Source organism: Natator depressus, chromosome 16 (assembly GCF_965152275.1).
Source record: "Natator depressus isolate rNatDep1 chromosome 16, rNatDep2.hap1, whole genome shotgun sequence".
NCBI classification, from domain to species: Eukaryota; Metazoa; Chordata; order Testudines; family Cheloniidae; genus Natator; species Natator depressus.
The window spans coordinates 21,169,805-21,182,400 of record NC_134249.1 but is presented as its reverse complement, the minus strand read 5'-3'; the positions used below and the strand labels follow the sequence as shown (position 1 = coordinate 21,182,400).

Here is a 12,596-nt window from a genome sequence, read left to right as displayed (position 1 = left end):
CCAAGAAGAGAGGCCTAAAGAAATTGGAATTAGGAACTGAGGTATCTGACGGTGATCATGAAATGCATGTTCTGAAGTGTGGGGTCTCTTACCGTGCCCAGATAAAGCTGTGGGAAGGAGACTAGGTGGAAAGTTAGATCACAGCTGGTGGGATTTTCCACAAGAAGGGCCAGGTGGCAAAGAGATCATGATACAACAACACAAGACACTGAGGTTGGGAAGAGCAGTCTGAGAGGTTGGGGGCCAATTTAGTTGTGCGACCAGAGGGGCTGACCACAGGGGCTGACTCCATACCCAAATGCCTGCCACCAGAATGAGTCAGACCCATATCTAAAGCGGGGTGCATTGAAACAGAGGTTCTCAACCCAGGGATCACAACCTGCAGGGGTGGGCCATGAACAGCTATCAGGCGGTCATAACTCACTCAGCTCTCCCCCGAGTGCTAAATAAGAGAGAGGTCCTGGCTGGATGGAACGGATAGTCCTTGGGGGTGGGGAAATGCTGGTATGCAAAGGGGGTCCTAGTATGGCAAAGGACGAGAACCACTGCATTAAAATATGGTGGCATTCTGCACCCATGGTGTTTTTCCATGTTCATGCATGTGCCAAGGGGCTGTGTCTGTATTGCTCAAAAGATTCCCATGTTCCTATTTGCTGGTCTTGCTGCTTTCGTGATGGTCTGTGTGTGTCAGATTGTCTCATCGGCTGGTGCGTATTTACTGAGATGCATAAAACTGGAACAAAGCCGCAGTGCGGCCAGTTTCTCCAGACAGGCCTGGGGAGACCATGTGTGGTCAGCTGCAGCTGCACCAGCTTTTCAATGACAGACTGTTCTGTGTGGTTCCAGGACATGTTTCTCCGCTGTCTCGTTTTATTCTGGACTGAACCTTTGCTCCCACTATTAGCCTGAATGGGCTGTAGCCCCCGGTGGAAAGAGCAGAACGTCCCTGTCAAGCAGTGAACTCTTGTTGGCTTTATGTTCCCATGGGGCAAGAGAGATGCGTTAGCTGGGATTTACAGTGAGGTCACAGATCAGTTTACAGTCACGGTTACCATGCAAGTGTGTGGGCTGCCATCAGGTCAGGACTGTGACTTTGCCACGGCCACAGGGAAGGGGAACAGGGTCATGAGAGAGAACGTGTGGGCTTGAAAAAACCTGCCAATGGGCCAGGTCCCCAAGGCATTCTCCTGCCAGGCTAACTCCTGAGTAAGGAGACAATAAAGACTTCACCGTTTGGCCCTGTGTGAATCACCAGAAACGTCAGTGGAAATCGTTCAGAAATGAGGGGCTGCTCTCAATGGATCCAGAGTCTCTGCATTAGAGTTCCCCATTGAGAGAGCCTCTGAAGGCTGAAATTTCATCTCTAATCAACATCATTGTGCCAAGGTCCTTGCTACCCTGTGCCTAGGCCCGCATGGCACCTTTGTAACAGGGAGCTGGGAGATTTCAGGTCAGGTACGTCTACATTTCAATAAAAGACCCACAGCACAGCTGGCACGGATCAGCTGACTCTGGCTGGGGCTGAAAATTGCAGTGCAGACATTTGGGCTTAAGCTCAGAGACCCAACCCCTTCCAGGCTTCCAGCCCAAGCCCAAACATCTACACTGCTACTTTTTGCCCTGCAGCCTGAGCTCCACGAGCCTGAGTCAGCTGATCCAGGCTCCAAGACCCAGTGCTCTGTGTGTGTGTGGGGTGGGGGGGCGGGGGGGGCTTATTGCAGTGTAGATGTAACGTTACAGAGAACAGGCGTAGGGTAACCACTCCCCATGGTTCAGGGAATAGCCTGAACATCTGTCTGTGGAGTCAGGCGACTCCCCTCCAATGTTCCCTCTAATTTTTGACAGGCCGTGTGCGCAAAAAATTTCTTCTGTGCAAATTTTTGTGTGTGTGGTGTTTCGCCATGTGCACGGGGTTTAGGATCTGTGTGCGCATGCACAGCTTAGAGGGAACAGTGGTCCCCTCTCCCATGTCATAGACACACTCGGGGACTCTAGACAGTCCCTGCCTAGCCTGCTCTTCTGTATGTTTTTAAAATGAAAAGTAAAGTGCAACATGTTTCCTTTGGGCAGTTTGGTGTGTTTGACTGATCAAGTGACTCTTTACTTCCTCTGTGAAACTCTGCGCTGATCCGATTCCTGTCAGGTTATGTCTACACTTCAAACACTACAGCTGCACCTCTGTAACTGTGCCGCTGTAGTGCTTCTGTGTAGACACTGACTACACTGCCTGGAGGGGTCTCCTGTTGGCATAGGTAATCCACCTCCCTGAGAGGCGCCTAGTGCTATGTAATCCAAAGGTTAGGTCACTATTGCTACGTCTCTCAGGGGTGTGGATTTTTCATGGAAATGTACTCTTTAATTACTGAATCAATTCAAACCTTACTAAAACCGTTGCAGTAACAAATTGGTAACACAGAGATTGATGAGAAGGCTGCTAACAGAGATGGCAGTAGAAGCTTGTGTGTTAAGATCAAGAGGTCTGGGGTTCAATCACTTGAATTTAAGCGCATCCTCTAAAAAACTCTGGAGGGAAATGACGATACGGTTTGAATACGTCACTGGAACCAGCTAAATGAGAGGCATGGTCTGCCTGCTGCCCTCTGGTTGGAGAATGAACAGAGGTGCCTGGGGAAGGACACACCAGGTTGATGTGGGAGGAAGTGACCCGCAGAGTGTAAGTCAGGGTCTTTTTAGGACCCCTTCTAGGTCTGTTTATTTAGCCAGGGAGGAACCCGCCCTTGACTAGTGGCCACAGAACAAGTTAAGCATAAGGTGGCACTCCTCACGTAGTGGGAACAGGTTTCAGAGTAGCAGCCGTGTTAGTCTGTATCCACAAAAAGAACAGGAGTACTTGTGGCACCTTAGAGACTAACAAATTTATTTGAGCATAAGCTTTCGTGAGCTACAGCTCACTTCATTGGATGCATGTTCATATTGAATTATTTACCAAGATTTCAGGCATATCTTCTCATCAGATCCCTGGGGAGGTGGGCAGGTGTGTAACCCTCCGTGCTGGTATTGGGATGACCCAGAGTCCAACATGTACCTGGTGTGTATGGCCTTTGTCAGATTCTGTGTATATAGCAAATCAGTTACTGATCTGGGATATCAGGAGGTTAAGGCTGGGCTATTCAAAGGACCTTGCAGGAAATGTGCAAATCCTAGACTGAACTACTGTTTTTCCTGTTTCACTTCCAGACTCCACATTTGTTCTGGAGGGGCAGCTTGGGAGGGTTGGGTGTTTGCAGTGAACCTGCCCATGCTTGTTTCTCTGTGATCACAAGGCACTATTGCTTGTGAATTAAGCCCAAAACATGGAGGTGCTGGAACCTACCCAGCTGCCAGAAAGATGCTTATAGCGTTGCTCTTGCCTTTCTCTTTCATCAGGACCATCAGACCATCCTGAGAGCCTGGGCTGTGAAGGATTTTGCGCCCAACTGCCCCCTCTACGTTCAGATTCTAAAGCCTGAAAACAAGTTTCATGTCAAGTTTGCGGGTGAGTTTGGTGTGAGCAGATATGGGCTTCCCCCGGAAGGCCAGATCCGCCTGCCTTACTCACACCAGGAACCCCGAGGGGAGACTTATTGCTGAACACAGCCACCAATCTACAGATGTTCCCAAATATTCGCTGCTACTCACCACCAATGGGTTCCAGTGTTTCTTCCAGCCACCAGTCTGAACCTCTCACTGCCGGTGTCACCACTGCCCTGATCTCCTCTAGTTTCTTGGTCCTTCTAGCAGCTATTTTAGGATATCCATCCTCTACCTGTTGCAGCACAGGAATTAAATTTAATAAAAAAGAGCTCTGGAGGTGATCTGGAAAGCCTAACTTAGGGACTGGGCAAATTGGTAGAAACTATAGTCAGGGACAGAACTATCAGACACGTAGACAAACAGAATTTGTTGGAAGAAGCAATGCGGCTTTTATAAAGAGAAATCATACCTCACCGTTTTATTAGAATTCTTTTGAAGGCATCAACAAGCATGAAGATGAGAGTGATCCAATCGATATAATGTACCTGGATTTTTAGAAGGCCTTAGACAAAGTACCTTACCAAAGGCTCTTAAGGAAACTAATTAGTCATGGGAGAAGAGGGAAAGTCCTCTGATGAATCAGCAACTGGTTAAAAGAAAGGAAACAAAGGGTAGGAATAAATGGTCAGGTGTTATAATGTAGAGAGCTAAGCAAGGGAGTCCCCCAAGGATCTGTACTGGAACCAGTCCTATTCAACATATTCATTAATGAATTGGAAAATGTTGTGAACAGTGAAGAGGCAAAGTTTGTAGATGTTACAAAATTATTCATGGTAATTAAGTCCAAAGCTGATTGTGAAGAGAGGGATCTCCCAGAACTGGGTGACTGGGCAGCAAACTGGCAAATGACATTCAACACTGATAAGGCCAACAAAGTTAGGAGCTATTAGGAAAGGGATAGAAAATATGAGATAGAATAGGGATAGAAAAAGATGGAGAATATCATAATGCCGCTATATAAATTCATGGTGTGCCCTCACCTTCATTGCTGGGTCCAGTTCTGGTTGCTCCATCTCAAAAAGGACATCGTGGAACTGGAAGAAGTTCAGAGAAGGGCAACAAAGATGATCAAGGGGATGGAACAACTTCTGTACAAAAAGACTGGAAAGATTAAACTGTTCAGATTAGAAAGGAGACACTTAAGGCGGCATATGCTAGAGGTCTATAAAACCATGAATGGTGTGGGGAAAGTGAATAAAGAAGTGTTATTTACCCATTCCCACAAAAGAAGAAACAGATGAAATTAATAGGCAGTGAGTTTAATAAAAACAAAAGGAAGTACTTTTTCACACAAATGCACAATTAACCCATGGAACTCATTGCCATGGGATGGTGTGATGGCCAAAAATATAACTGCATTAAAAAAAAATGACTAGAGATGGTCATAGAGGATAGGTCCATCAATGGCTATTGGCCAAGATGTCCAGGGATGCAACCCCATGTTTCGGGTGACCTTAAACCTTTTGACTGTCAGAAGCTGGGAGAAGACAGGGTGGATCACTCCAACTGCCCTGTTCTGTACACGCCTCCTGAAGCTCTGGTACTGGCCATTGTTGGAGACAGGATACCATGCTAGAAGGACCTTTGGTCTGACCCACTATGACAGTTCTTATGTTCCTACAGCTAGTAATGCTAATGTGAATCAAGGATTTAGGTCACTGGCAGAATAGTCCCCCTGGACCATTATGAGGAAGGGCAGATACGTATCTACCAATTCAAAATACAACCAAACTTTTAAACCTTGCCAAAAGTTTCTGAAAACCTTTTAAAAATGTCATGTTTGTATTTTTAGGTATGGTCCTTGTCTTTTAAATGTTTTCCTGGGGAATCTCCCAAAATGGGATTGTGAGTTCGACAGTGTTGTAAAGTACAGAACAGTTTAGAATCTGTGATCAGGGAAATTACAATGAAGTGAGAGAGCTTTTCTTCTCTTCTGAGCATTTGTTTATCCCCATGATAAACTTGCATAATTTGGACTGTGAATTCTGCCATCTCTCTGCCCTCAAATGACCATGTGGGATCAGTGGCAGGATTGGGCCTAAATTCAAGTATGCTACCAGATTATTATTTTTTTGGACAATGATCCATTTTTTTCTTGAAAGAGAACACTTGAGATCGAGTACAGCTCATCAGGCTGTCAGTGTGCTACCTCGTCCTTCATAGAATGAATCTGGACCAGGCCCTGGGGTTTGAAATTCATCCCTCTCCCCTTACTCTGCCTTGGGGGGTGGGCAGTGTCTGGATTGGGTTCTGTTTACTTGTCAGGTTTCCATTTTGTGAATCTGTTTTTCCTCCCTGCATTTATTCTCGTTTTCATTGCTCCCCGTGTGTCATCAAGGATGGGTTTTTGATTAGTTGAAAACATCTATGGTACATACTGGAAACAAGATGTTTTTCCCTGTGGCCCCTTCTGTGCTTAATCAATCTGCGCAGACTTCACAGGGACTGGAACATAAAACAAATGATCTCCACCATCCTCAAATAGCCGTGCATGCTGTGCACCCCCTCCCCCGCCATCCTCCCATGCGTAGCAACTGGCTAGCTAGAAGATCATCCTTGGGACATTACACATTGTAGGAGGTGTGTAAATCGGAAAAATGAAAGTGCTGCTCAGTGGGAAGCAATTGCACTGTCTCTTTACTTTCAGATCATGTGGTCTGCGAGGAAGAGTGCAAATACGCCATGCTGGCTTTGAACTGCATCTGCCCAGCAACCTCCACGCTCATCACCCTGCTGGTTCATACATCCAGGGGCCAGTGAGTGCTGCCATTTTACTCATGAACTGGCTTCTGTTTGCGGGAATGATTTTTGCACATTCTTAACTCTGGGGTTGTCGTCTTAACATTTGCATTGGGTTAAAAATAGAGATTGGGCCTGAGCTACAAAGTTTAGATCTGGATCTATATTGACTTAAATCTGCCTTGAGAGAACGAATGATCTTGTGTTAAAGGGACAGAGACTGTCCTGTGAGACAGGATGACAGCAGAGCAAACTTTGGGTCGTCTTCGGTCATTCCAGGAGGCTGTTGTCAATAATCTGCGTGACACATGGAGCAGTTGGGTCAGGGGGCAGAGGTGTTCAGATGCCCTTCACTTTAGTCTGGGGTGGCAAACACAGCACCCACCTCTCGCTGCTGAGGGCCTGCCGAGCCTGACTCTTTAGGCATGGATTTTGAAGGCGCAGGCTCATCAATTCCCCCCTGCAATTCCCTTCCTGGCCACCAGCTTCCCCACTGACACATCCTTGGAAGGGCCCATCTGGACTGGGCCCATAATTCCCACAAGACCACCTTTAACCTAAACAAGGCTCCCCCACGTGGTTTGGGCTCGGAAAGCATTCTGGCCTTCCACGAAGTTGCCCGATACCACGGTGATGGGGGAAAACCCTAGTGAGATCGCACTATGGTGGTGGAGCTGAGCACAAGCCCCTAACAGGCAGGGTTCTGTTCCTCTGGTTACAGAGAAGGTCAGGAGTCCCCGGAGCAGTGGCAAAGGATGTATGGGCGCTGCTCAGGCAACGAAGTATACCACATCCGCATGGGAGACAGCAAGTTCTTCATGGAATACGAAGGGAAAAGCTTCACCTACGCTGCCTTCCACGCACACAAAAAGTGAGCGCCAGCCTGGTTCGGTACCTCGAAGCCTTGGTGTGGGGATCCCTTGGGGCTGTTGGTACCGGTCTCACAGGTCGCGGTCTTTTAACTCTCTTGGTAAATAGCAGGGCAGTGGGGACTGGATTAATCCAATTCCCTCCGACATTGGTTTGGAAAGTTGCAAAGTGAGAGGAGAGTTTACATTTGCTTCCGTTTTCCATGCGCTGGGTCAGTGACGCTGGTGTGAAACATTCACTGAGGCTCATGCAGTAGCTTTGCAAAAGAAAACAGAGTCTTTTCTAGGGAGTGGCCTTGAATGTCCACATTGTACTTCTGCCTTAGGTATGGCGTCTGCTTGATCGGCATCAGGAGGGAAGAGAACAAGAGCATCCTGCTGAACCCTGGGCCACGGCACATCATGACGGCGTCTGACACCTGCTTCTACATTAACATCACCAAGGAGGAGAACTCTGCCTTCATATTCAAGCAGGAGGAGAAGCAAAAGAAGAAAGGGTTTGCCGGGAGAGGGATCTATGACGGCCCATCCAGGCTGCCTGTTCACAGCATAATTGCAAGTATGGGTGAGTCCTTCTAGTCCTCCCAATGGAAGAGAGGAGAGCAGCACAGGCTGTGTGAATGAGCAGAGTGACAGTATCTCCCACAAACCTCACTCTAGTCTCCATGGGGCTTTTGGTTTTTGTTTAACTCCTGTTGAGTCCACTGAGTAATTCCTTTTGTGGTAGCAAACCAGGCCCCCTGCTCAAAGGAGTTTTGTGAGTGGTAGATGTCTGGTAATGAGCACATGGCTACTGGGATGTGAAACACCTTCACAACTAAGCGATAGTGCTTTGTGATCCTTTTTCTGCTGAACACAAATGACCCAGCTCCTTTGGGTTGGATGAAACCAGAAACTTCACCCAAGACCCAAACCCAAACCTGAATTTGAACTGTTGTGAAAGCTGGAGAAAGTCAGGCTACTTTCAGTGGTTTCAGGGAGTTCTGTCTAATGGTTAGAGTACAGAATGGGGAGTCAGGATTCCTGGTTTGTACTCCTGCCTCTGCCACTGATGCGCTGTGCGGCCTTGGCCAAGTCACTTAACCTCCCTGACGTACGCTGTTTGCTGGCAAAGACACTTTCTCACCTCCAGTACTGCTCTTCCATTGAGAGCAACAGAGGAGGCTGCAGGATCGACAGGTCTCCAGTTGTGCTTGTGCATTTGTATCACCCTGTTGTCTAATCCCGCTCAGATCCATATGTACGCTGTTGCTTCTGCTGGTGCTATCATGGGTGGGAGCTGTACTGATGGAGAATTGTGGCTATGGAGTTTGCAAACATAGATGCAGTTTCACCATCTATATAATGGGATAACACCACCTACCTCTTAGAGAGCTTGGGGCTTAGCTAATTTTGCAAAAAGCTTTAAGTGCTAAGAGTGCATGCTATTAAGCATTTCCTGGTTGTGCTAACTGCTACTAACTTCTAAGTAGTCATAACAATATGACAGATCCAGGATATTGTACTACTTCAAAATATAGTAGAAACAAATGCTGCCCTGAGTTACACATTCATTGATTTCACTGGGAGCTCTGGGCTTAGGAATGATCCAGGCTGCCAAGGAAACAGGAAGCTCTGTACAGTTCTGTTACCTACGGTAATTAATGAACACTCTCTCTCTCCCTTTCCCTTCTACCTTCCAAATTACCAACATCCCTTCGCTGCAGAAATAGCCGCTTTCCCTGCTCTTCTGTATGACACTTCCCTTCCCCCTCCTTGCTGTCTATTGTTCAGTAGCCGAAGAGTCACAGGGGAAATTAACTTTCTCCCATTTCCCCTCTGCAGGGAATCCAGCCCCACCCTTTTTGGTCTCTGGAGAAATGGAGCCAATTTTTCTTTGGCAAATTTGTTTTAATCTGCACTGAAGGATCTCGTACTCTGCAGCGGTGCAGATGACAAATGAATAAGTCAGTAGCATTCGGCTCGTTGGCTTCTTACAAGGAAAACAGAGGCAGGGAGAAAAAAACAGTTGAAAATATTGCCAGCGATGGAATCCCACATGGCCCTTCGCACAGCAGATGTCTGTGTATCCACCCTTTTGAAATAGCTCAGACCACGTGCTGTCGAGCAAAAGGGAGCTCTTTTCTCTCATCCTTTTGCACATGCTATTGCTGGTCTTCAGCTTCAGTCCCCAGACACAGTGAACCCCTGAAGTGGTTTCTTGAGCATTCATGATTCTACCTTTGGCAAAAGCAAGCAGTATAGTGTATTGGGGAGGGAAAGCTCTGTAACTGCACCTGCGTCATCTCCCTGCCAGCGCAGGATCATACGTGCTCTTGCTGGGAAAAGTAGTCGGTACCCAACAAACAGCTAAGTGAAATCATTAAGAGAAGCTTGTCTTGCCATCCGCTTCTACAGTAAGAGAATGTAGAGAGAGGCCACTGGGACAGAGCAGTAGGATGTAGCTTTCCTGTTGTTTCCCCTAGTGAATGATCGTTTGTTTTAAAATTGCTCTTAGCAGTGAAATGCCATAAGCAGGTTATTAAAGTGTTTTATGTTTCTGTCATGCAGCTGGCTCCTGCTCTCGCCCTGGCTCACAGCTATTTCATAGCCGAACTGAGTGCTGGGAAAAGCTGCAAGGCTTGGGTAGAGGTTTTGATGCATGGGGCTCTCTCTTCCACACACTGGAGAGACAGAAATCTGGGAAGCTGCCCGGGGATGCAGGGGGTACTTAGGGCCATGTTGTCCCCTCTGCAGCAGCTCCCCGTGCTCTACAAAGATCCCTTTGTGGGTGCACAGTGGGAATTAGGAAGGGTGGATCCAGGGACCAGCTTCTCTAGAAGGCATTGTGGCCAGCTGCCCCTGGGACGCATCCATTGGGAGTTAATGCTGCGACCAGCAGACGCTGCTACTCTACGGCCATGAGAGACGCCTCCAGTGGCAGCCTGGCTCCTGCTGGAGCCTCATTGCCAGGGGAGCGGGGGCCCAAGCACTAGCAAGGAGCGGAAGCCATTCCTGGTGGGAGTTGTCCATTACTTCTGCCTCTGTCCCCTGTCTCACGAGGCCCCAGGATCTGCCGGGTTGGACGGCCAGGCCTCATGTCTGCGGGAGCGCTGGCTTCCCAGAGCTGCCCCTTTCAGGAGGGTTCGACCAAACCCGCCTTGCTTGTGAAGTGCGAGAACATGCCCGGGCGAGACTGGAGTTGCAGCAGCACAGGACAGTTCTGAGGCGGGGGTTAGTTTGCCTCGACGTATTTCTGCTGGGGCTGGGTCATTGCTCTGCACGGTAAATAGGGTTTGCAGCGTGACAGAAGGAGTGCACTGTGGTACTGTGTGAATCGGTCACAGAGAGCTCAGCAGCCACAGCCTGCAGAAGGGAAGGTCTGCTCTCCTTTTGCAGTCGTTTTGGCTACTCCCTGCACTTGGCCTGCGAGGTGCTCTCCTGCTCTGCCGTCATTGCAGAGGGTGATAGACAGCAGCTTTTCAGTAGTTCCCTGTAGCCCTCTGGTTTTAGGCTGTGCCTCCATATTTCACTGACTAGTTCCAGGGCTTATAGTAACGAAGCTCCACTCCTTTGCTGCGGAAAGCAGTGAGGCTCTGTCACTGCTGGCTTTTCAACCTCATGGCCTGAGCGGGCTCAGCTGTATCTGCTATGATTCATCCTCCTCCCTGGTCTCTGAGAGCTGTAACCTTGCCAGCAAAATTCACCGCTAAGTACTATGTTGAATTATTCCCAACGAAAAAGGCTTGGCTGGATCGACCTCTCCTAGATGTAACAAAATGACAGCAGAAGAAAGTATTTTTGTTCTGGGTTTGCACTGCCCTGAGCACAGTTGGGTCCTGCTCCCTGACTGGGGCTCTCAGGCGCTGCATACAACTATAAATAAAAAGGGTAGGGTGCCCATGGCTTTACCCACATAGCTCTCTGTACACAGCTGACCAAAATGTTCCCTCCTAGCATTCTGTTCCTGAACCAGCCACTGTCTGGCTGTGTCTATGGACAGCCCAGATTTCCTTATCTGACTTGCTACCACACACAATTTTGGTGAATAAATTAGAGTGATACAGAATCAACATGGCACACATTAAATGGATTAAATGCTGGCTCACTGACAGGTCTCAAAATGTAATTGTAACCAGGGAATCCGGGTGAACTAGGTGTGTTTTCAGTGGGGTCCCACAGGAATCCGTTCTAGGTCCTACTCTATCTCACTTTTTTTTTTTCAATGACCTGGAGGAAAACATAAACTCATCACTGCTAAAGTTTGCAGATGACACAAAAATTGGGGGAGTGTTAGATAATGAAGAGGACAGGCACCAGATACAGGGTGATCTGATCTCTTGGTAAACTGGGCACAAACAAACAATATGTGGTTTAATACAGCCATGTGTAAATATATACATCTAGAACAAAGAGCATAGACCATACTTACACGTTCCTGGGATAAGGACTTGGAGGTCATGGTGGATAATCAGCTGAACATGAGCTCCCAGTGTGATGCTGAGGCCAAAATAGCTGAAGTACTCCTTGAATGCATAAACAAGGGACGATTGAGTAGGAGTAGAAAGGTTTTTCACCTGTATTTCGCACTGATGCAACCACTACTGGATTTTTGGGTCCAGTTCTGGTGTCCACATTTCAAGAAGTTTGTTGATAAATTGGCAAGGGATCAGAGAAGAGGTACAAGCATCATTAAAGGACTGGAAAACGTGCCTTATAGTGATAAGACTCAAGGAGCTCAAGTATTTAGTTTAACAAAGAGAAGGTTCAGGAGTGACTTGACCACAGTCTGTGAGTACCTACACAGGGAACAAATATTTGATCATGGGCTTTTCAGTCTAACAGGCAAAGGTATAAAACGATCCAATGGAAGTTGAAGCTAGACAAGTTCAGACTGGAAATCAGGCAGCGGGAGTAATTAACAGAGAGAGTAATTAACCATTGCAACAACTTACCAAGGGTCATGGTGGATTCTCCATCACTGGCAATTTTAATCAAGGCTGGATGTTTTTCTGAAAGATCTGCTCTAGGTCAAACAGGAATTATTGTGGGGAAGTTCTCGGGCCTGTGCTATAGAGCTCAGACTAGATGATCACAGTGGGCCTCTCGGGCCTTAGAACCTATGACTCTGTAAAACAGGGATAATGGTACTTCTCCCCCTCTTGATTCTCAGATGGCAATTACTCCCTGCAGGTGCTAAGTTGTGTTACTGCCCAGCATGTCCATTAGCATTAAAGTTACTTGCTCCCATAAATACCCCATGCCTTGGAGAGAAGAATAGGCTCTGTTGTCTGCATTTTAAATCATGTTTATCTTGCATAACTTGGCAAATGGCGCAGGTCGCGCTGAAGTGCGTGGTGCACTTTCTCCAGAAGGCCATGAATCCTTTTTTCCAGCTTCTCTCTGGGCAGCCTGAAATGGGGGGTTTGTCGGGAGAAGCCAGGCACAACAGGAGATGGTATTTCAGACAAATCA

At 47.6% G+C, this 12,596-nt stretch overlaps 1 protein-coding gene across 8 annotated transcripts in view; it reads left to right on the top strand.

Annotated features, from left to right (window-relative positions):
- KCNT1 (potassium sodium-activated channel subfamily T member 1) overlaps positions 1 to 12,596 on the top strand; it is a 200,584-nt gene that overhangs the window by 154,474 nt on the left and 33,514 nt on the right. For all 8 annotated transcript variants that reach the window (XM_074973566.1, XM_074973565.1, XM_074973568.1 and 5 more), the window contains 4 exons: positions 3,388 to 3,496; positions 6,182 to 6,290; positions 6,995 to 7,144; positions 7,469 to 7,707. In XM_074973566.1, the coding sequence (XP_074829667.1) occupies positions 3,388 to 3,496; positions 6,182 to 6,290; positions 6,995 to 7,144; positions 7,469 to 7,707 (607 nt within the window). The remainder of the gene's footprint in view (positions 1 to 3,387; positions 3,497 to 6,181; positions 6,291 to 6,994; positions 7,145 to 7,468; positions 7,708 to 12,596) is intronic.